The 24824-nt window shown below is 44.9% G+C and overlaps 2 protein-coding genes across 10 annotated transcripts in view; both read right to left on the reverse strand.

Moving 5' to 3' along the window:
- The window catches only part of MEMO1 (mediator of cell motility 1), a 147891-nt gene extending 144961 nt beyond the window's left edge, over positions 1–2930 (reverse strand). For 2 of the 4 annotated variants that reach the window (XM_030920818.1, XM_030920817.1), the window contains exons 1-2: positions 2819–2930; positions 2067–2144 (exon numbers count right to left, since the gene is read on the reverse strand). Coding sequence is in view for 2 of the 4 variants with exons in the window: in XM_030920817.1 (XP_030776677.1) it covers positions 2067–2127 (61 nt within the window). In the remaining 2 variants the exon portion in view is untranslated. Of the gene's footprint in view, positions 1–2066; positions 2542–2818 lie in introns of those variants that run through there. The other 2 variants (XM_030920819.1, XM_030920816.1) reach the window with 2 other exon arrangements.
- A 598-nt stretch (positions 2931–3528) lies between these two features.
- Positions 3529–24824, reverse strand: part of DPY30 (dpy-30 histone methyltransferase complex regulatory subunit) — a 48873-nt gene continuing 27577 nt past the window's right edge. For 2 of the 6 annotated variants that reach the window (XM_030920823.1, XM_030920824.1), the window contains exons 4-7: positions 19057–19199; positions 13202–13333; positions 12948–13000; positions 3894–3926 (exon numbers count right to left, since the gene is read on the reverse strand). In XM_030920823.1, the coding sequence (XP_030776683.1) occupies positions 12997–13000; positions 13202–13333; positions 19057–19199 (279 nt within the window). In that variant the 3' untranslated portion in view covers positions 3894–3926; positions 12948–12996. Of the gene's footprint in view, positions 3927–12947; positions 13001–13147; positions 13334–13421; positions 13776–19056; positions 19200–24824 lie in introns of those variants that run through there. The other 4 variants (XM_030920820.1, XM_030920825.1, XM_030920822.1 and 1 more) reach the window with 4 other exon arrangements.

The raw sequence follows: 24824 nt of genomic DNA on the forward strand, positions 1-24824 counted from the left end.
CTTTAGTTCATTGTTGATAAATAACAATAATCACAGAATGTTTTGAGCTGGATTAACGAATTCATCTTAGAATACCAAAGAAGTCTTTCCAAATCCAAAGCGTAAGCTATGCCCTATAAGATTATCCAAAGAATGTTCAAGAATCTATAGAAATTCCTCCAGAATCACTTGCCCACATTCAATTGCAAACTACAACAAAAGTTTAAAACACTGAACTTCTGTCCTGGCGCAGTGGCTCACGCCGGTAATCCCAGCACTTTGGGAGGCCCAGGCGGGCAGATCACGAATCACGAAGTTGGGAGTTAAGAGACCAGCCTGGCCAACATGGTGAAACCCTGTCTCTACTGAAAATACAAAAAATTAGCTGGGCGTGGTGGCGGGCGCCTGCAATCTCAGCTACTCGAGAGGCTGAGGCAGGAGAATCGCTTGAACCCAGGAGGCGGAGGTTGCAGTGGGTCAAGATCGAGCCACTGCACTCCAGCCTGGGTGAGATATCTACATGTTTCCCCATACGCTGAACAAGAATAATTTAACCGGCATTCTCAGGCTTTCAGAACTGATTAAATGTTTATGAAGTACTTTAGGACCATGAAGGGAAGCCACAGTAACCATAAAATGTCATATTTGCTTAATGCAAAACTATAACTACCTGTTAGCTATAGCTGCGAATCCAATCCTCACAATTCTTTTGTGTCTCCCTAACACAGAAAATCTTCAGTGAGTCATGTATTTCAGTAAGGTACATGTCTTTAATGAGCGAGTTTAGCAACCTCAGAGAAATGAATTTTCTTCCAAATCTTTGCTTTTCACAGGCCATGTCACTCTCCAAGCCAATTTTTTGCAAAGGGAAACATGATCCGAGTCACCTCGAGAAGTTAGGTCTAGTTATTGATAAGCCAATACCAAATGACTGAAGACTATGAGGAATCACAGTAGAACTTTGTTAACACACCAGAAATGTGACTCCTGAAAATAATCCCAGAAAACAGGCATTCTAACAAGCGCTTTATTAAAGGGAAAGTCCCTACACTTTTACATAAAGAACTTCTAAAATGCTTTTAGACAGTGGAGACAGAAAACTCAACTCGCTCAAAGCTTAAACTTAATTGGTTAGGTAGTTCCAGCACCTGCCTGGTGTTGAGCGACCAGTGACTGGGGCCACTGGTCGGGGAAAGTGCTGATGCCATATCCAGCTGCCCCTTTCGTGAATGACAGTAACAATGCAAACACTGACAAAAGAGCTGGGAGCCCCCCCACCTCCAAGCCCCTGCTTAGCAGTACTTCCACCCAGCCCCAACATACAAAGCGACAAATCCCTGAAAGGCCCTCTTCTGACAGATCTCCCCATGCAGAGACCTCGCCTGTAGTCTGGTAACGTGAAAAAGTGCTACCCTTCACTCCTCGCAAGACAGCGGAGCCCCTTAAAGGTGCAGGGAAACGCTGCCTCCTTCTCCAGCGCCAGAGGCACGGGGCGAGAAGACTTCCTCTCCGGCTGCGAGCGCGGAGGCTCGGGGGCAGACAGAGAACTCCCTCTGGGCGAGGGCACTCCCCGGACGGCCAGCGGGGAGGGCAGGGAAAACGGGAGAGGAAAGGAAAGGGTCTCTGACTCGGCAGGAGGGCGGAGGGTCGCTGCCCTGCAGCGTGGACAAGCGGGGCTCGGCGACGGGCACAGTGTCCTTCCCGGGGGTGGCAGCGGCCGGCCACCCGCTTCCTGCGAGCCAGAGGCGGCGACAAGTCGGCTTGGGTCCGGGAACACGTTCCTTCCTCGAGCCTGGTCCCGAGGGAGGGCTCAGGCTGTCGAGGCTGCAACTCTCCCTCTCGCCCATCTCCGGCGAGCGTGAGGCCGGCCGGCCCCGGGCTGCCGGCGCGGGATGCCCGCCGCCCGGGTGGGGGAGGCGGCGAGGCCGGCCTCGGCTCGCTCCCTCCCCACGCGGTCCGCGCCCGGCGCCCGTCCGCGCCCTCGTCCCCGCCCGCCACCGCCGCGGGGCCGGGCCGCCGACCTCGGCCGGCCGGGCGTGGGGCCAGGCGGCGGCGGCGGCGGGCGGGCCGGCGGCCTGGGGCCCTACCTGAGGCTGTGTACCAGCTCCCGGCGTGACTGGCTTCCCGGCAGACCACTCGGTTGGACATCTTGGTGCCTGTGCCGCCTATGGTGCACGAGGATGAATGAGGAGGCGGCGGCGGCGGCAGGAGCGGCTCCGCGAGGGGACGAGACACCGCGGGCCCAGCCCAGGAGGAGGCGGCAGCGGGGAGGGGATCAGCCCGGCCCAGGAGGAGGAGGAAGAGGAGGAGGCGGCGGCCCAAGAGGAGGAGATGGCAGCCGGGGCGGTGGCGGCGGCAGCAACAATCACCACAAACTCCGGCCACCGCCGGAAGATGGGGCCCACGGCGGCCTCACCGAAGCCCGGAAAGCCCTGGCCCCGGCCCCCGGCGTCCCCGCTGCTGCCCAGCCGGGGCTGGTTCCGCCAAGCCGCCCCCACGGCCCCCTCCCCTCCCAGCTGGCCTCCTCGAGCCACCGCGGGTGACCCCACCCCCGTGACTCCGCGCCCGCCCCCGCCCCCCACCCCCCGCGGGGCTCCCCGCACCCACCCCCACCCCCGGCAGGGCCCTCCAGCCCGGCCGCCCGCCGCCGGCCCCGCCCCGCTCCTCCTCCCGGCCGCGCGGCGAGGTTAACGGCGGAAACTGGACAGGCCTGACGGCATCTGGGGTCGGGCAGCCCCGCGAGGAGGCAGCGGCGGCTGCAGCTACGCGCACACAAAAGCCCAGGGCCGGGGCCTGAACCGGGGAAGGCAGACCCGGAGAAGAGCCAACGCTTCCTTACTCGCCACTCTAACGGGTCCTGCCCACTGAGCATGCCCAGCACCGCTGCCTAGCCCGCCGAGGAATCTCAACGTGCACGCTCCGCTCTCCGGGGTTTAGCGGCAGCAGAGGCTGGGAGGTGGGGGCAGGGCACGGGGAGCAGGACGCAGCCGCAAGGCAAGCCCCCTCCCCCAGCCAACTTCCTCAAATGGAGAGCACCTAGGGCTCCCGGATGCGGCTTTCCACGAGGACAGTCCCGCGGGTATCCAACATACACAGGCATCTTTCATGGATTCGCACCCCCAAGGTCTCATTCCTAGGGTGGCCACGCCGGGAAGTTCATCTGTAGAAGCAGGCACATGGTAAAGTGTGCCTGTGGTCCTGCAACTGCTAGTTTTTGCCTCACAGGGTCACCCTTACCACCTAACGGTGGCTTTGACACTGTAACCATTTCTCTTGTTTCATGTTATATTTATATAGGTGCATGTCTTATCTCGCTAACTAAAGTGCTTGATATAACTAGCCTCAGTTACCCTCAACTGTAAAATGGGGACACTCAAGGAGTGTACCTAGGATTATAAGAGCTGCTGAATGTGAACAGCCTGACAGGGTAAGCATACAACAAATACTATTTTAACCCTTGTCATCTTATAAATCCCAGTATTGCACATAAATGTCAGGAGCAAATAATTTTTTTACAACTGTGTAAGAATCACAGCAAAGGAGGCTATCTTGGACCTCTGAGGAAATGTTAGTGTTACAGAGTACACCATTGCAAAAGTAGGAATAGAGGAAGAGAAAGTTGCATACATCCAATGAAAGTTTTGGGGCAAACACTATGTTTGTAACTGCATGGACATGGTACCTCCTGCCTATAATCCCAGCACTTAGGGGGTCTTAGGCAGTAGGATTGCTTGAGGCCAAGAGTTCGAGACCAGCCTGGGGAATATAGGAAACCCTGTTTCTATAAATTTTTATTTTTTAATTTTTCGGGTGTGGTGGCTTCGCCTGTGGTCCTAGCTACTTGGTAGGCGGAGGCAGGAGGATCACTTGAGCCTAGGAGGTCAAGGCTACAGTGAGCCATGATCACGCCACTGCATTCCAACCTAGGCAACGTGCGCAGCAAGACCCTGTCTCAAAAAAGAAAAGAAAAAAAAATTATATCTGAGTTTCATACTAAACAAGCCCCTGACAGATTCCAGAGTAGATGACTGGCTGTCTAATATTCAAGTTTACTTTTTAAAGCACTATTCTGTTTCCTCTCCTCCTTCCACCTTCTCCAAATTTAGGGCCCAAAGATTTTGTGCAGTATCCCTGTCCTAAAGCCTATTCAATTACTGGAACACTTCTAACTTTCATACCTTTTTCTAATTAGGTTAAAATCTCCACTGCATATTTGTTTACTCAAATTTTACCCTCTCCACCAACTTGCACAAAACATCATATGCAACCAAAAAATGGACATACCATGTAGCCAAAACCTCTTTCTTTTCTTTCTTTTTTTTTTCTTTTTTTTTTTTTTGAGACAGAGTCTCGCCCTGTCACCCAGGCTGGAGTGCAGTGGCTTGATCTCGGCTCACTGCAACCTCCACTTCCTGAGTTCAAGCGATTCTCTTGCCTCAGCCTCCAGAGTAGCTGGGATTACAAGTGACCGCCACCATCCCCAGCTAATTTTTGTATTTTTAGTAGAGATGGAGTTTCACTATGTTGGCCAGGGTGGTCTTGAATTCCTGACCTCAGGTGATCCACCCGCCTCAGCCTCCCAAAGTGCTGGGATTACAGGCATGAGCCACTACAGCCGGGCCAAAGCCACTACTTTAGAGGTAACAAAAAATAAGGCTGGAGCTCTGATTACATGGTACTGTTCTGAGAGTACCAAAACTCAGTGATCATTGATGAAATGTAAACTTTTTGTTGTAAGTTTCAAGAAAAGGAAACTGCCCTAAGTGCTTATATGATGATGGTTCTTGTGGTTATTTATTGCTGATTTTGTTTCTATGGAAAAGAAGGGGCGGAGAGATTGGATACAATTAAACAAAGAAAGCTTAGTATTTCAGGCCCTTCAAATTAGAAAGTCAGATTTGAGTCACTCATCAGCTGTGTGACCATGGGCATCTAGTACTTTAACCTTTTCTAGCCTCAGTGTTATCTGTCAAATGCAAACAGGAGTAATATCTAACTCACAGGCTTGCTGTGAGAATGATTAAGGTACGTTAAAATGCTTCATAAGCTGTTCTTTATAAATATTTGTTCTGATTATTATCCTCTACTCCTAGCAACAGTTCTAGGTCTCATTCCAAACTAGTAATCTAATTTAAAATTCAGCTTTCTCCCTATTAAAATGCTCTACTGAAATTTTTTTGCTGGTCAAACTGAATAAAGACCACAATGCAACTGAACTGAAAGGTTAGCAGATACTATGTTGTATCTCTAGGATTCTCTCAATATATGGCACAATTATTCCCCTGTCCACTTTATTCTAGCTACCTTACTCAAGTACACTCTTGAAAGAAGTTGAAACTATTAATTTATTCACCTCCCCTAAATTAAGGAAAATTCATATAATGCAAATACTTTGTATTTTAGGAGAAGCTTATTTGACAATACTGTACAATTCTCATGTTACTATCAACAATTTCCATTATATCCACTAGTGATTTTCGTTTGACACTCCATAAGCATTATTCATAGTAGGAAGCAAGGAGGAAACCTTTATTAACAGACAATCCTTATGAAGCTAAGACTTCAAGAAATAAGAAGGAAGGCCAGGCACCGTGGCTTCTGCCTGTAATCCCAGCACTTTGGGATGCTGAGGCGGGCGGATCACAAGGTCAGGAGTTTGAGACCAGCCTGGCCAATACGGCAAAACCCCGTCTCTACTGAAAATACAAAAATAGACAGGCGTGGTGGCCGGTGCCTGTAATCCCAGCTACTCGGGAGGCTGAGGCAGGAGAATCGCTTGAACCTGGGAGGCAGAGGTTGCGGTGAGCTGAAATCGTGCCGTTGCACTCCAGTCTAGGTGACAAGAGCAAGACTCTGTCTCAAAAAAAAAAAAGAAAGAAAACGGCATTTCCAATATTTATGCAGCACTCAGTAGTAGCAAACGACTAGAAAAAACCACAATGTCCATCAATGTGAAAAACTTGTTAAACTAGGATATACATATGCACCCATTAAAAAGAATGAAGTGGCTGGGCACAGTGGCTCATGCCTATAATCCCAGCACTTTGGAAGGTTGAGGCAGGAGGATCACTTGAGGTCAGGAGTTCAAGACCAGCCTGGGCAACATAGCAAGACCAAAAAAAAAAAAAAAAACTAAAAACAAATTTTAAAACGTAGCCAGGCACAGTGGCACATGCCTATGGCCTCAGCTACTTGGAAGGCTGAAGCGGGAAGATTGCTTAAGCCCAGGAGTCTAAGACTGCAATGAGCTATGATCACACCACTGCACTCCAGGCTGGGCAACAGAGTGAGACCCCATCTTTAAAAAAAAAAAAAAGAAGAAAAGAAGAAGAATGAAATGGCACTATATACTAGTATGGAAAGAGTTTCAAAAAAGTGAAAAAAGCAAATTACAGAATGTATAAAGTATGCTTCCATTCGTATAGGAATGAATACTTGTAACTTCATATACTTGCATATGCACGGAATACTTCTAGAAGGTAATAACTTCTAGAAGTAACTGGGTGGCTGAGGTGGAAGGATGGAAAAAGGATTTAACCTTTCCAATGTATGTCTTTGTGTATCTTTTGTATTTTGTGCCATATACATATACTACATACCAAAAAAAAACAAAAAACTCTATTTTTACATCTTTAGGCTTGATTTTGAATCTACACGGCAATATTAAACTGACCATTTTTAGATTCTACTTATCCACAACTGACAGCTTTAGAAGCACCCTAACACTGAAAGCCCTGTAGATCAGAAAAATATTTTACAATAGTTAACAGCCTTTTGAACAAATCAAGAGTAGAGTTTAACACAGAGAAGGTCTTTTGATTTCAACTAAAACTGGTGTTCTAACCTAGTATCAGTCAACTTTGTCCCTGTCTACCTTAGAAAACCAAACTTAATAAACAACATTTATTAAAGACTGTGTATCTGAACACTGGACTAAGTATATTAGATATTTAATAATTCCTGTCAGATAAAAATTTATTCATTTCTAATGTTTCGTAATACAATTTTTTATGCAGAGCTTTTTTCCATATTTTTTTATTTTTATTTATTTATTTTTTTTAGATACAGTCTCGCTCTAATTGCCCAGGCTGGAGTGCAGTGGCACGATCTCACTCACTGCAAACTCTGCCTCCTGGGTTCACGCCACTCTCCTGCCTCAGCCTCCGGAGTAGCTGGGACTACAGGCGCCCGCCACCACGCCCGACTAATTTTTTGTATGTTTAGTAGAGACGGGGTTTCATTGTGTTAGCCAGGATGGTCTCGATCTCCTGACCTCGATCCGCCTGCCTCGGCCTCCCAAAGTGCTGAGATTACAGGCGTGACCCACCGTGCCTGGCCCTTTTTTCCATGTTTATTAATATTTAGGATTGTCAGAAATGGAATGACAGAGTCAAAAGATATAAGGAGCCAGGTGCAGTGGCTCACATCTATAATCCCAAAATTTGGGGAGGCCAAGGCAGGAGGATCACTTCAGTTCAAGAGTTGAAGACCAGCCTGGGCAACACAGCAAGATTTCATCTCTACTAAAAATAAAACAAATTAGCCTGACATAGTGTCATGCCCCTGTAGTACCTCACCCTGTAGTACAAGCTACTCAGGAGGCTGAGGCAGGAGAATTGCTTGAGCCCAGGAGTTCAAGGCTGCAGTGACCTATGATTGTGCCACTGCAGTCCAGGCTGACAAAGCAAGACCTTGTCTCCAAAAAAAAAAAAAAAAAACACACACACACACACAAAGCTTTGTTAAAGACTGGCAAAGTTGTTTTTGTTTTATTTTATTTTGTTTTGAGACAGTCTCGCTCTGTTGCCCAGGGAGTACAATGGCACAATCTCAGCTCACTGTAGCCTCCACAGCCTCTCAGGATCCAGCAATTCTCCTGCCTCAGCCTCCGGTAGCTGGGATTATAGGCACGCACCACCATGCCTGGCTAATTTTTGTATTTTTAGTAGAGATGGGGTTTTACCATATTGGCCAGGCTGGTCTCGAACTCCTGACCTCTGGTGATCCGCCTGCCTTGGCCTCGCAAAGTGCTGGGATTACAAGTGTGAGCCATCATGCCCAGCCAAAGGCTGGCAAGGTTTTTTAAAAAACAATTATTCGTTACCAACTACCCTTTTATCACTGGTGACCTATTTTCCACTATTTTATTACTTTTCTTCTTTGCTAATTTACACCCAGAGATTTTATTTTAATAAATGGATTTTCGGTTATAGCCACTCACAGGTTCATCTTTTGTGCCTCATTTTTCCAGTCTGATGATACGTCATCAGGCCTCCAATTGGTAATGCCATTTTGGAATCCAGTCTAGGAAAATACCTGGCTACAGTTTTGTATGCTCCTCCTAAAACAATTCCGTCGCTTCTAACAGGAAGTTATCCATCTTAAAATCCCACTGTACCTTCTCCTAAATGACGTTTAAATAAAAGTTCAATATTCTTCCTTTAGGTGCATCAGAACTAGGTAAATGATCTCCTTCTATCCAACCCACTCTTCTCCCTTTTTTTTTTTTTTTCAATTCAAGGTTTCTATTTCCTCCAGGAATCTATTCCTAATTCACTCTACTGATCCTCCCAACTAACCCACCCACCAACGTAATTTATGAACTCACTCTTAAGGGATACAGTAGGTTTTACTCAATTTTTGTATTTATTTACTAAACAACGTCTGCATTAAATGGTCAAAGGTTAGGAACTGTTTATATGCTTTTCAGTTATATATAATATATGACACCAAAGTATAATAGTAACTTTCTTTTTTGTTGTTTTTTTTTGAGACAGAGTATCGCTCTGTCACCCAGGCTGGAGTGCAGTGGCGCGATCTCGGTTCACTGCAGCCTCAGCCTCCTGGGTTCAAGCAATTCTCCTGCCTCAGCCTCCCGAGTAGCTGGGATTACAGGTGTTGACCACCATGCCCAGCTAACTTTTGTATTTTGGGTAGAGGCAGGGTTTCACCATGTTGGCCAGGCTTGTCTCAAACTCCTGACATCAGGTGATCCACCCACCTCAGTTTCCCGAAGTGCTACGATTACAGGCGTGAGCCACAGTGCCCAGCCATATAGTAGTAACTTTCTAAACTGACTTCCATTTAACCAATTTATGAGAGTAAGTGGAGCTCTCCATTCCCTCAGTAAAATAACACTGAATAATGCCCATGAATAAACTGAACTCTTGACGCTACTGGGCTACACTCTTTAAGAAACTCTCAGCTAGGTGTGGTGTCTCACGCCTGTAATCCCAACACTTTGGGAGGCCAAGGCACGTGGATTACTGGAGGTTAGGAGTTCGAGACCAGCCTGGCCAACATGGTGAAACCCCATCTCTACTAAAAATACAAAGTTAGCTGGGTGTGGTGGTGTGCGCCTGTAATCCTAGCTTCTAGGGAGGCTGAGGCAGGAGAATTGCTTGAACGCAAGAGGCGGAGGTTGCAGTGAGCCGAGATTGTGCCATTGCACTCCAGCCTGGGCAAAAAGAGCGAAACTCTGTCTCAAAAAAAAAAAAAAAACCACACACACACAGAGAGAGAGAGAGAGAGAGAGAGAGAGAGAGAGAGAGAGAGAGAGAGAGAGATGGGTTTGAATCCCTGACAAAAACTTAATTCCTCTGTAACTTTAAGGAAATTATTCAAATGTTTCTTCATCTATAAATGAAGTGTTAAACTAGCTGGTCGTGGTGGTGTGTACCTGTAGTCCCACCTGCTCAGAAGGCTGACGCGAGAAGATGACTTGAGCCCGGGAGTAAGCTATGCTCTCACCACCGGGCTCCAGCCTGGGTGACAGAGCAAGACCCCGTCTCAAAAACAAATAAATAGGCTGGGCGCAGTGGCTCTCACACCTATAATCCCAGCACTGTGGGAAGTTCTGGCAGGTAGATAGCTTGAGGTCAGAAGTTCGAGTTCAAGACTAGCCTGGTCAACACAATGAAAACTCGTCTCTGCAAAAGCTTAAAAAAAAATCAGCCAGGTTCAGCAGTATACCTATAGTCCCAGCTACTCAGAAGGCTAAGGCAAGAAGCTCACTTGAGCCTAGAACTTCAAGGTTGCAGTAAGCTATGGCCATGCCATTGCACTCCAACCTGGGTGACAGAGCAAGACCTCATCTCTAAATAAATAAAGTATTAAAATTAAAATTAAACCTACCCCAAACTTTGAGGGGTGAGGAATATGTTTATGACCTTGATGGTAGTTATGGTTTCAGTGATCTATAGTTATATCCAAAGTAATCAAGTTGTATATATTAAATATATACAGCTTTTTGTTCAATTATACCTTGATAAAGCAATTTTTAAAATAAACAAAAAATAGGGATAATTTTTTAAACTTAAATCCACCTCACAGGTTCAAGGATTAAATGACAACTCATGTAAATATTTAGCATGCTGCCTGGCACATAAGTACTCAAGTAAGCATTATGTGGACTGCCAGGAAAAGACATTCCTTGCCAGGCACAGTGGCTTGCACCTGTAATCCCAGCATTTTGGGAGGCCAAGGCAGCAGGATCACATGAGGTCAGGAGTTTGAGACCATCTAGGCAACATAGTGAGACCTCACCGCTTAAAAAAAAAAAAAAAAAATTGGCCAGGCGTGGTGGCTCACGCCTGTAATCCCAGCATGTTGGGAGGCCGAGGCGGAACAGATTGCCTGAGCTCAGGAGTTTGCGACCGTCCTGGGCAACACGCTGAAACCCCGTCTGTAGGAAAATACAAAAAATTAGCCGGGTGTAGTAGCATGCGCCTGAAGTCCTAACTACTCGGGAGGCTGAGGCAGGAGAATTGTTTGAACCTGGGAGGCAGAGGTTGCAGCAAGCCACTGCACTCCAGCCTGGGCGACAGAGCAAGACTCCATCTAAAAAAATTAATAAAAAGACATTTCTATTCTCAGCCCTTACCGCTAGGCCAAGTATTGCATATTTACACTTCCAAAACTAGAATATCTTCTAAGTGGTCCTTAACCAGAGGTATCAGAATGCCTTAAAGATTTTTGTCAGGCCGGACACAGTGGCTCACACCCATAATTCCAGCACTTTGGGAGGCCAAGGCGGGCGGATCACCCGAGGTCAAGAGTTCAAGACCAGCCTGGCCAACATGGTAAAACCCTGTCTCTACTAAAAATACAAAAAGCAGCCAGGCAAGGTGGCACACACCTGTAATCCCAGCTACTGGGGGGACTGAGACAGGAGAATCGCTTGAACCCAGGAGGCGGAGGTTGCAGTGAGCCGAGACTGTACCACTGCACTCCAGCCTGGGCAACAGAGCAAGACTCCATCGCAAAAAGAACAACAAAAAAGGCTCTGTCCCATGGGTCATGTTCACCAGGTGACAGCTTTAGAAGCCCCTTAACACATATATAATACTTATATTATGTACAAAACTTGTATTTTTATATTGATTTTTATGTTTATATTGTTTATACTTATATTTGGAAAGTTCCCCCAAGTAGCTCTGATGAGAATCATCAGTAAACAAACTGCTAGAAGATTATTGATCTCTTAGTAAGATTACCCAATTATGGGCGTTGTGGCTCACACCCATAATCCCAGCACTTTGGGAGGCTGAGGTGGGCAGATCACCTGATGTCAGGAGTTCAAGACCAGCCTGGCCACCATAGTGAAACCCCGTCTCTACTAAAAATACAAAAATTTGCTGGGGACAGTGGCATGCACCTGTAATCTCAGCTACTCAGGAGACTGATACAGGAAGAATCAAGCCTGGGAGCTGGAGGCTGCAGTGAGCCAAGATCACATTGCACTCAAGCCTGGGCGACAGAGCGAGACCTTGTCTAAAAAAAAAAAAAAATTACCCAATTACTACTCAGATGTTAAAAAATCACTAAAAAGACTTGGGTGGATTAACTTATGAGTTAGCCAAATAACCAAAATAAATTTGATAGAATACTTACAAAAACTACTATATAAGAAGATCCCAGTATGTCCAGGTTTTTCCTATTCAAATATATAGATCTGCAGATGTGAACCAAAAACAGCACCTCCCACAAGTGTCAGTTCTACTAAAATAAGTATTTCCTGTATTAAAGAAAACTATAAGGCATACCTAATCAGCATTTTTTTTTTTTTTTGAGACAGATTCTCGCTCTGTCGCCCAGATTGGAGTGCAGTGGCACAATCTTGGCTCACTGCAACCTCCGCCTCCCAGGTTCAAGCAAGTCTTCTGCCTCAGCCTCCCGATCAGCCTCCCGAGTAGCTGGAACTACAGGAACGTGCCACCACGCCCAGCTAATTTTTGTAATTTTAGTAGAGACAGGGTTTCACCATATTGGCCAGGGTGGTCTCGAACTCCTGACCTTGTGATCCACCCACCTCGGCCTCCCAAAGTGCTGGGATTACAGGCGTGAGCCACCGCACCCAGCCAATCAGCGTTAAATTTCTAACTTTGCAAAGGCCTTAACAGGTTTAGCTTGGAGACACACGACTTTAATAGGCTTCTAATGCAGGGTTTTTCAACTTTGGCACTGACATTTTAAGCTAGATAATTCTTGGGGAGGGAGAAGATGGGCATGCAGGCTGTCCTATTCATTAAGATGTTTTAGCAGCATCTATACGTACTAGATGCCAGTAGAACCCCACCTAGCTGGGCATGGTGGCTCACGCCTGTAATCCCAGCATTTTGGGAGGCCAAGACGTGGATCACAAGGTCAGGAGTTCAAGAACCCCACCTTATTCCAGTCATGACAACCAAAATGTGTCCAGATATCAACAAATGTTCTCTGGGGAAATGGGGGTGGGGAGAGATAATCACTCCTCTTTGAGAACCACTGCTCTAGTGGATGTTTTTTCCTGGCTCTCTTATGGTAGTTTCTCTATTTTCTGAGCTAGTGAGCTATCTCCATTTCTTCACAGGGGACAATGAGAATAGATCCCCAAAAGAACTGGCTGCTGCTTTTTATTGCAAAGAGAAGCAATGAAATTCAGCAACACATTGGTAGAACTGGATTTGAATTCCCATTCAAAAACTTACCAGCAGTGTTGTCTTGAGCATGTCACTTAACCTCTCCAAGTCTGTTTCCTCATCTGCAAAATGGGAATAATAATGTCTACTTTGCAGAGCTGCCATATCAGAGATCATTTAAGTAAAAAAGTACTATGCCTGAAACTTAGTAGGAATGCAATAAATTATAGCTATTACTATAAATGTTGACAACATTAGAGGATATTGTATCCCCTTTGCAATGCTTTTATTAGTACTCCAACTTTATTGTACATTAGAATCACCTGTGATACTTGTTAAGCCATTGAAGACGCCCAGATCCCACCCTCAGAAAGGTCCAGAAACAATGCTGAGAAAAATTTGCTGAATTTTTTACATTATACTTGACTGCTGTATTTTCTCTCTGTTGTAAAACTCTGCAGCATTTGAAGACAGAAGAAAAAGAGAAATTCATGAAACAATCATGTAAAATATGTGTCATACAAAACAAAAACTACTTTAAAATAATGGTGTTTTGACAGTTTATTTTGAAGGTCATTTTAAAAACAAAGTTAAAGACAATCTGAGAAAAAATTGCACAGAATACACTCATTAAATAGGTATGGTTTATGGTGATTAAATCAAAATAAGGGAAATATGTTCTCTTCTGCAATTCCAGAAATAGGTTCTGTTGTCCGGAAGGTTCTTATACATCCAAAAAGGGGGGATAATCGTGGAAATTAAAGCTGCCTCTTAATCATGTAAATCTACAGTAGCAACTAAATTTTTCTGTTCTTCCCATTAAGTCAGTTTCGATCTTCAAACTGTGCCTTGTTTTTTAAAAGATAAGATGCTAGAAATTCAATGGGATTTGGTGGTCTGTAAGGGAAAAGAAATCCAAAGTTTAGAAATATATTTCCTAGATGTGTTAATTTAAACATATTGTTCCATAATGAAAACTCATCTTTTTAAGTTTAATTTTCATTTCACAGTCAAAGGACATTTGTAGTAAATAAAATAAACGAGATAAGCAAATTAATTAGCCAACAAAATAGTTTAATGAGACTGAAATTTTTGTATGGCTTAAATCTGGTTATGAACTCAATTTTAAAACATGTTTAAAAAATGTATTGACAATGGGATGATCATTACCCCAGAGAGAATAATGACTTGAAGGGGTCACATGGATGGCTTCTGAGATGCTGGCAGTATTCAGTTTCTTGATCTGACTGCAAGCTACACAGGTATGTTTAGTTTGTGAAAATTCATCAAGCTGTATACCTATGATATGTGTAATATTCTGTGTAATATCCTTCAATAAAAGAACAAAAATAGGACAGTGGATGTAGCATCACTAAGACATGTAGATGAACTCAAGTGACTAGTCAAAGAAGCAACACTAATACAGATAAGTAGGTTATGTTTCTTTTCTAAAAGCTACTTCTTTCTTTCTTCAAATACTTAAAATCAATAATTCTAATACTATTTAATACAACTACAGTGCACCTAAGAAGATAAACACATTTATAAAACTAAGAGGAGATATTTCATATTAACACTTCTATGTAAATTATTCTTGCTGACAATACAAGTCCAAAGATGAAAAACTGGGGAGACATCTATTTTCAACTCTACTATGGAAAGGCATATTGAAAATGTGTTTACAATAATCTCAAAACATTCCCAGAGCACTTTAAACAGCCCTAAGAGCTGTCTACAAATAGACAAGATTTTTCACGTAGTATTTAGGGTTCACACGATGAATTATTTTACCAGAACTCTTTACTTAAAAAATGTATTTGGGGCCAGGCACAATGGCTCATGCCTGTAATCCCAGCACTTTGGGAAGCCGAGGCGGGTGGATCACGAGGTCAGGAGTTTGAGACAATTCTGACCAACATGGTGAAACTCCATCTCTACTAAAAATACAAAAATTAGCCGGTCGTGGTGGTGCGCGCCTGTAATCCCAGCTACCAGGAGGTTGAGGCAGGAGAATCACTTGAACCCGGGAGGTGGAGGTTGCAGTGAGCCGAGATCGCACCACTGCACTCCAGCCTAGGCGACAGAGCAAGACTCTGTCTCAAAAAAAAAAAAAAAAAAAAAATGTATTTGGCCGGGTACGGCGGTGGCTCACACCTGTAATCCTGACACTTTAGGAGGTCAAGGCGGGCAGATCACAAGGTCAGGAGTTCGAGAGCAGCCTGGCCACCATGGTGAAACCCTGTCTCCACTAAAAATACAAAAAATTAGCCAGGCGTGGTGGTGCATGCCTGTAGTCCCAGCTACTAGGGAGGATGAGGCATGAGAATCACTTGAACCCCAAAGGCAGAGGTTGCAGTGAGCCAAGATCAAGCCACTGTACTCCAGCCTGCCGCAACAGAACAAGACTCCGTCTTGAAAAAAAAAAACATACTTGGGCCGGGCATGGTAGCTCATGCTCATACTCCTCACACTTTGGAAGGCCAAGGCGGGCAGACAGCTTGAGCCCAAGAGTTCAAAATCAACCTGGGCAACATGACGAAAACCTGTCTCTACAGAAAATACAAAACATCAGCCAGGCGTGGTGGCACACACCTGTAGTCACAGCTACTCAGGAGGGTTAGGTGGAAAGATCGCTTGAGCTTGGGAGTTTTGAGGCTGCAGTAAGGCATGATTGTCCCCACTGTACTCCAGCTGGGGCAACAGAACAAGACTCCATGTCAAAAAAAGAAACTTTTTTTTTTTTTTTTACAAAAAATATATTTACTGGCCAGACGCAGTAGCTCACGCCTGTAATCCCAGGACTCTGGGAATCCGAGGATCACTTCCAAGCCTGGGCAAGATAGTAAGACCCCAACTCTTCAAAAAAGCTTAAAAATTAGCCTGGCAGGCCGGGCGCGGTGGCTCAAGCCTGTAACCCAGCGCTTTGGGAGGCCGAGACAGGCGGATCACGAGGTCAGGAGATCGAGACCATCCTGGCTAACACTGTGAAACCCCGTCTCTACTAAAAAATACAAAAAACTAGCTGGGTGAGGTGGCGGGTGCCTGTAGTCCCAGCTACTCGGGAGGCTGAGGCAGGAGAATGGCGTGAACCCAGGAGGCGGAGCTTGCAGTGAGCTGAGATCCAGCCACTGCACTCCAGCCTGGGCGACAGAGCTAGACTCCGTCTCAAAAAAAAAAAAAAAATTAGCCTGGCATAGTGGCACACACCTGCAGTCCCACCTACTCAGGACGCGGAGATGAGAGGATTGCTTAAGCCCAGAAGGCTGAGGCTGCAGTGAGTGGTGATCTCGCCACTGCACTTCAGCCTGGATGATAGAGCGAGACCCTGTCTCAAAAAAATTAACAATTAAAAAAAAATTTAATGTATTTAGGAGCTTGAACTTAAAAATTTTTTCAAATGTTTTTCTAGCATTTAAAGTAATATTTGGAGGCCAGGCACAATGGTTCATGCCTGTAATCCCAACACTTCGGAAGGTCGAGGCAGGTGGATCACCTGAAGTCAGGAGTTCCAGACCAGCCTGATCAACATGGTAAAACCACATCTCTACTAAAAATACAAAAATTAGCCAGGCGTAATGGCAGGCACCGGTAGTTCTAGCTACTCTGGAGGCTGAAGCAGAAGAATTGCTTGAACCCAGGAGGCGGAGGTTGCAGTGAGCCAACATTGTGCCACTGCACTCCAGCCTGGGCAACATAGCAAGACTCAGTCTCAAAAAATAAATAAATAAATAAATACAGTAATATTTTAAATTTCTAATATATTAGTCTTCCCTAGAGGAAAAACAAAAAAATAGAAAAGATACCTTTTTTTTTTCCTTTTTTGCCTTTTTTTTTTTTTTTTTAAGACTAGTCAAGTGCAGTAGCGAGAAGGCGGGGAAAGAGTAGAATACGGGAATAAGGGCCAGGCGCGGTGGCTCACGCCTATAATCCCAGCAGTTTGGGAGGCCAGGCCAATCACCTGGGGTCAGGAGTTAGAGACCAGCCTGGCCAACATGGTGAAACCCTGTCTCTACTGAAAATACAAAAATTAGTCATGTGTGGTGGCACACACCGGTAGTCCCAGCTATTCGGGAGGCTGAGGCAGGAAAATCATTTGAACTGGGAATCAGAGACTGCAGTGACCTGAGATTGTGCCACTGCATTCGAGCCTGGGCAACAAAGACTCTGTCTCAAAAAAAAACAAAACAAAAAAAAAACAGGCTGGGCGCAGTGGATCACCTGAGGTCAGGAGTTCGAGACCAGCCTGGCCAACATGGTGAAACCCCATCTCTCCTAAAAATACAAAAATTAGCTGGGTGTGCTGACAGGCACCTATAATCCCAGCTACTCAGGAGGCTGAGGCAAGAGAACTGCTTGAACCCAGGAGGTGGAGGTTGCAGTGACCCGAGATCATGCCACTGCATTCCAGCCCTGGTGACAAATACAAAACTCTGTCTCAAAAAAAAAAAAGGAGTAGAATAAGGAGCTTGATCTGTAAGACTATCAACAATCGAGTTAACTCACTACCTTCAGACCAGCCAAGATACCCATATTTTAATTGTTGATAGTAGAGCCAAGATACAGCTCACAGTCATAAATAGTAATTTACAAATATAGCCATCAAAAACAAATATTTACTGCTCATTCATATAATTTTTATATAAACAAATTATCTATTCTAAGTTAATAACTCACTTTTACTATAAGAAAAGATATATTTCCTTTTTTTTTTTTTTCTGAGGCAGGGTCTCACTCTGTCACCCACGCTGGAGTGCAGTGGTGCGATCACAGCTCACTGCAGCCTCAAACTCCTGGGCCCAAGCCCAAGCGATCCTCCCACCTCGGCCTCCCAAGCAGTGCGGGCTAAGGCATACACCACCACACCTGGCTGAGAAGAGACATAATTCCATCAAGTTCTTTATCAAGTTATGTCAGTTTGCTATTATAATGTTTATTATTATTCTTTGAATAAAACAGAATATGCACCTAATAAATGTTGACTAATCTAACTTGCAAAACCAATTTTCTTATTAGATTTGCTTACACAAAAAAGAATTTAGGTGAGAAATACTGGGGAAAATATGTTAAAGAAAGAGAAATAATTGTACTCTTACTATTAAGAAAATTTAAGGCCAGCCTCAGTGGCTCACTCCTGTAATCCCAGCACTTTGGGAGGCCGAGATGGGCAGATCACAAGGTCAAGAGATCGAGATCATTCTGGCCAACACGGTGAAACCCCATCACTGCTAAAAATACAAAAACTAACCGGGCGTGGTACTGGGTCCCTGAGCTGCTGCTCGGGAAGCTAAGGCAGAATCGCTTGAACCCATGAGATGGAGGTTGCAGTGAGCCATGATCGCGCCACTGCACTCCAGCCTGGCGACAGAGCGAGACCCCAAACCTTGTCTCTACTAAAAATACAATAACCAGCCAGGCATGGTGGCAGGTGCCTGTAATCCCAGCTACTCGGGAGACTGAGGTAGGAGAATCGCTTGAACCCAGTGAGGTGGAAGTTGCAGTGAGCCGGGGTTGCACCACTGCACTCTAGCCAGGGACACAGAGCAAGATTCTATCTCAAAAAATAATAATAGGCCGGGCGCAGTGGCTCATGCCTGTAATCCCAGCACTTTGGGAGGCTGAGGCGGGCAGATCACTTGAGGTCAGGAGTTCAAGACCAGCCTGGCCAACATGGTGAAACCCCATCTTTATGAAAAATACAAAAATTAGCCAGGCGTAGTGGCACACACCTGTAGTCCCAGCTACCCAGGAGGCTGAGACACAAGAATCACTTGAAACCAGGAGGCAGAGGTTGCAGTGAACAGAGATCACACCACTGTACTCCAGCCTGGGCAACAGAGTGAGACTCTGTCTCAAAATAACAATAATAATAATAAAAAATTATAATCATGAAGACTATGGAGAGACAAAGAAAAATGTTATGTCACAATAAGTAAAAAGAAGATTCAAAATTACAAGCATGTCATGATCACAAATCTTTACAAATATGCATATGATCTAAGACTGGTGGGAAAAAATTTAAATGTCTGAATTATGAGATTATGGCTAAGTACTTTCTTAAAAACTTTAACATCCATAAATCACACAGAAAAATGTTGCTATACATAACTAATGATATTTCATATAGGGGAATCTATTTTGCTTTCTTTACTAACTCCTTTTGTGGACACAATTATCTTACCTTTCCTTTGCAAGCACAGCAAGTCCCTGTAATAAGATAGGCACAACTGTCTGATCCAGGTAGGCACGAGTTGGCAAAGACTGGAGATCTACCTTCTGCTTTGATGACTTTTCTGCATTAATCTTCTCATTTTCTACTATCCTCTAGTGAATTCAAAAAAAAGTGCATGAACATTTCAAATAAATGTTATTTTGAGTGCTAAACAAAACTAATGGAAATATGACACTAACAGAAAAGGCAAATCAATGACTAGAAAGATGGTACTAGACCACAAACTTCTCTGCCCAAAATAAATTCAGACCCATCTTTCAATCTTATTCAAGCTCTTTCTCTCCAAAAGCACCACATTATCTCATTCTTCTAATGTCATGTCTCCCTTTCCTTCTGACTTTGTAGGAGTAAACACAAATCCTTTTTCTCTTTCTCATGTAAGTATCTTCTTAGAGTGTGTTCCCAAAAAAGACTGGACATGACACCAAACAGCACCCAATCATAGTAAGAAAGCTGGTCACAGCAGAGACAGCAAGCTTCAGGGTCCAAGGCTTATACACTCAAGAGAATAGAGCTAAAATTTATTATCATTGTCTTGTATTCACTGTTGTCATTTTTATGGTTACCCTGTATTTATCACAATGAGAATGCTTTTCCCTTTATGTTTCTTTTGTAAAGAAATACATCCAGCCTGGGCAACTGCAAAATCCAGTCTTTACCAAAAATACAAAAACCAGGCCGGGCATGGGGGATCACGCCTGTAATCCCAGCACTTTGGGAGGCCAAGGTGGGCAGATCACGAGATCAGGAGATCGAGACCATCCTGGCTAACACGGTGAAACCCCGTCTCTATTAAAAATACAAAAAATTAGCCGGGCGTGGTGGCAGGCACCTGCAGTCCTAGCTACTCGCAAGGCTGAGGCGGGAGAATGGCGTGAACCCGGGAGGCGGAGCTTGCAGTGAGCCGAGATCGCGCCATTTCACTCCAGCCTGGGTGACGGAGCGAGACTCCGTCTCAAAAAAAAAAAGAATAAATAAATAAATAAAAATAATTATAAATAAATGAAGTTTAAAAAATAATAAGTTATATTTCATTCTTCACAACTCCCAAATTTTGGAGCTATCAAATAGATTCGGGCTGACATTCAGAGCATTAAAAAGTAACTTATTGCCTCCATCACACTTACATTTTTAAAACTAATATATTAAAAAATTTTGCGGCTTGCGCGGTGGCTGACACCTGTAATCCCAGCACTTTCGGAGGCCAAGGCAGGCCGACCACGACTCAGGAGTTCAAGACAGCCTGACCAATATGGCGAAACCCCATCTCTACTAATAATACAAAAATTAGCTGGGCGTGGTAGTGCGCACCTGTACTCCCAGTTACTCAGGAGGCTGAGGCAGAAGAATCGCTTGAACCCGGGAAGTGAAGTTTGCAATGAGCCAAGATCACACCACTAGACTCCAGCATGGGTGACAGAGAAAGACTCCATCTCAAAAAATAAAAATTAAAAAAGAACTAGACAGGCATGGTGGTGCACACCTGTAATCCCAGCTACTTAGGAAATTGAAGCACGAAAATCACTTGTACCCGGGAGGCAGAGGTTGCAGTGAGCTGAGGTCATGCCACTGCACTGCAGCCTGGGTAACACAGCAGGATTCCGTCTCAAAAAGGAAAAAAAAAGGCCGGGCACGGTGGCTCACGCCTGTAATCCCAGCACTCGGGGAGGCCCAGGCAGGTGGATCACGCGGTCAGGAGTTCAAGACCAGCATGACCAACATGGTGAAACCCCGTCTCTACTAAAAATACAAAAATTAGCCAGGCGTAGTAGTGCGCGCCTATAATACCAGCTACTCAGAAGGCTGAGGCAAGAGAATCGCTTGAACCCGGGAGGCGGAGCTTGCAGTGAGCTGAGATCGGGTCACTGCACTCCAGCCTGGGCGACAGAGTGGGACTCTGTCTCAAAAAAAAAAAAAGGTTGATTTTTTTAAAAAATTTTAGGTATTTAAAATGGGAGCTGGATGTGGTAGCTCACACCTGTATTCCCAGCACTTTGGGAGGCCGAAGCAAGGGGATCGGCTGAGTCCAGAGTTCAAGACCAGCCTGACCAACATGGTGAAACCCCATCTCTACTAAAATTACAAAATTAGCCAGGCGTGGTGGCGTAGGCATGTAATTCCAGCTACTTGAAAAGCTGAGGCAAGAGAATCGCTTGATCCCGGGAGGCGGAGGTTGCAGTGAGCCAAGATTGCACCACTGCACTCCAGCCTGGGAGTCTTGCTTTTGACAGAGCAAGACTCCATCTCAAAACAATAAAAAAAATAAAAATGAAAGAGACAAAAAAAATAAGAAGAAGAAACGGCTCTAAAAGGACAAAACAGTATTCCCAAGAGCACTTTCATCTAAATAAACTTTTGCTTCAATCATACTCAAACTAGATATAAAAGAGTCGACAAAGAAAACTTTTTCTACTTTTAATTTTATTTTGGTAAAAGTGAGAAAAAACCTTTAATCACATTATCTGTAACATATATAGCATGGTTTCCAAAGACACTTCCCATAACTATGTCAGACAACTTCTGCTTATGATTTTTCTTTTTTTTTTTTTTTTTTTTTTTTTGAGACGGAGTCTTGCTCTGTTGCCCGGGCTGGAGTGCAGTGGCCAGATCTCAGCTCACTGCAAGCTCCGCCTCCCGGGTTCCCGCCATTCTCCTGCCTCAGCCTCCCGAGTAGCTGGGACTACAGGCGCCCGCCAGCACGCCCGGCTAGTTTTTTTTTTTTGTGTGTGTATTTTTAGTAGAGACGGGGTTTCACCATGTTAGCCAGGATGGTCTCGATCTCCTGACCTCGTGATCCGCCCGTCTCGGCCTCCCAAAGTGCTGGGATTACAGGCTTGAGCCACCGCGCCCGGCCTGCTTATGATTTTTCGATCTAATTTTGGAATTAAAGGTAATTTTCTATTAAATACAAAGTTTTTTAATCTATAAAATACTATTTATTTTGTCCATGGACTGAAAATTTTATTTTTCATTAGTAAATTTCAACAGATAATTAGCACACCATCACTTCAGAAATTCTAACTGAGCCTTTGTAAAAGTCAGCTTTCCATTGCAGAAAAGACTATACAACTTCATTATTTCTGAAAACTGACAGTATCATCTTGAATGAATTTTCATCCCCTAAATCAAAATCCACTATGTTCAAAACTTCACGTTGATCACAACAAAGACAATGTGACAAACTTCAAAATCTCACAATGTATTTCCTAAAAACAGTCCTAACTTCCACAGTATACATATACAATAAAAACTACTCGGGACCAGGCGCAGTGGCTCACATCTGTAATCCCAGTACTTTGGGAAGCCAAGGCAGGAGGACTGCTTGAGCGCAGGAGTTTGAGACCAGCTTGAGCAACATAGTGAGACCCTGTTACTATTTTTTAGAAAATAATTTTAGGCCGGGCACAGCGGTTCACGCCTGTAATCCCAGCACTTTAGGAGGCCGAGGCAGGTGGATCACAAGGTCAGGAGTTCGAGACCAGCCTGACCAACATGGTGAAACCCCATCTCTACTAAAAATACAAAAATTAGCTGGGCGTGGTGGCAGGCACCCATAATCCCAGCTACTCAGGAGGCTGAGGCAGGAGAATTGCTTGAACCCTGGAGGTAGAGGTTGCAGTGAGCTGAGATTGTGCAACTGCACTCTAGCCTGGGTGACAGAGTGAGACTCCATCTCAAAAAAATAATAATAATTTTTAAAAAACAGTTTGGCAGGGCGCGGTGGCTCACACCTGTAATCCCAGTACTTTGGGAGGCCAAGGCAGGTGGATCACCTGAGGTCAGGAGTTCAAGACCAACCCGCCCAACATGGTGAAACCCTGCCTCTATTAGAAATACAAAAATTAACCAGGTGTGGTGGCATGTACCTGTAATCCCAGGACTCAGGAGGCTGAGGCAGGAGAATTGCCTGTCCAGCCTGGGCGACAGAGCAAGGCTCCATTTCAAAAAAAGAAAAAAATATTTTAACTTGCGAGTTACATGACATTATAATGCCTACAATAAGAAAGCCAATAAGAAAGAGCAGTGCGGCTGGCTGTGGTGACTCATGCCTGTAATCCCAATACTTTGGGAGGCCAAGGCAGGCAGATCACCTGAGGTCAGGAGTTCAAGAACAGCCTAGTCAACATGGAGAAAATGCAACTCTATTAAAAATACAAAACTAGCCGGGTGTGGTGGCACATGCCTGTAATCCCAGCTACTTGGGAGGCTAAGGCAGCAGAATCACTTGAACCTGGGAGGCGGAGGTTACGGTGAGCTGAGACCGCACCATCGCACTCCAGCCCAGGCAACAAGAGCAAAACTCCGTCTCAAAACAAAAAAAAAAAAAAGAGCAATGCCTAAGCAACTCCTATAACTCCTGTAATAAATTTCTTAACCAAATCCTCCCATTTATTTCATTTGAACATTTACGAATTATCTACTATGTGCCAATTGTGATGCTCAATTTCACTTAAGTCAAAATCTTGAACTAATCTAAAAATAGGTATATCCAAACTACCACAAACAAACAATGAGCTGGTAAGACAGTGCAGAACAGTCATCACAAAAAGAGGAGAAATGAGGTGAGTACTATGACTGTCCCAGCTTCCTGCTTTCTGCCTGGAGAACTTACAGGATGCAATGTAGGGAGAGAGAATGTGAACAGAGCCCAGTAGTCTCCCTGAGTTGAGAAGACAGAGTTGAAAATTCTGGGAGACCAAAACAACTAAAATTTGCAAAGCAGAGCACTGAAGAGAAGAAAGGTGTGTGGAGACAAGAACTGCACAGAAAAAGACTAAAGATATTGCCTTCCAGGCTTCAGGTGAATACTTATCAATAGATGGCTATAAGTCAACTACCCAAGGCCAGGGAAACAACCATCTTGTGTTAGTCCATTTGCATTGCTATAAAGAAATACCTGAGGGTGGGTAATTTTATAAAGAAGAGAGGTTTATTTGGCCACAGTTCTGCAAGCTACCCAAGCATGGCACCAGCATCTGCTTCTGGTGAGGGCTTCAGGGAGCAATGAATCATGACAGAGATGGAAGGGGAACGGGTGTGTCATATAACAAGAGAGGGAGCAAGAGAGAAAGGAGTAGGTGCCAGGCTCTTTTTAACAATCAGATCTCATGGTAACTAATAGAGTAAGAACTGACTCATTACCAAAAGATGGCACCATGCCAGTCATGAGGGATCTGCCCCCATGACCCAAACACCTCCCACTAGGCCCCACTTCCAACATTGGGGGTCACATTTCAACATGAGACTTGGAAGGGACAAATATCTAAACTATATTACACCAGGAGGAACAATCCTTGCAGCTCACACAGGCTGCAAACAGTTTGTGTTCCAGTGACACAGGGGGAGAAAATCTCATAATACGCCAGCCGTGGTGGCTCACACGTGTAATCCCAACACTTTGGGAGGCCAAGGCAGGTGGATCACCTTAGGTCACGAGTTTGAGACCATCCTGGCCAACGCGGTAAAACCCCGTCTCTACTGAAAATACAAAAATTAGGCAGGCATGGTGGCACATGCCAGTAATTCCAGCTACTCGGGAGGCTGAGGCAGGAGAATCACTTGAACCCAGGAGGTGGAGGTTGCACTGACCCAAGATTGTGCCACTTCCAGCCTAGGCGACAAGAGCAAAACTCCATCTCAAAAAATAAAAATAAAAAAAGGTGAAACGCTTGCACCCGGGAGGCAGAGGTTGCAGAGAACCGAGAGCGCGCCACTAC

This window comes from Rhinopithecus roxellana, chromosome 17 (genome assembly GCF_007565055.1).
Source record: "Rhinopithecus roxellana isolate Shanxi Qingling chromosome 17, ASM756505v1, whole genome shotgun sequence".
NCBI lineage: Eukaryota > Metazoa > Chordata > Mammalia > Primates > Cercopithecidae > Rhinopithecus > Rhinopithecus roxellana.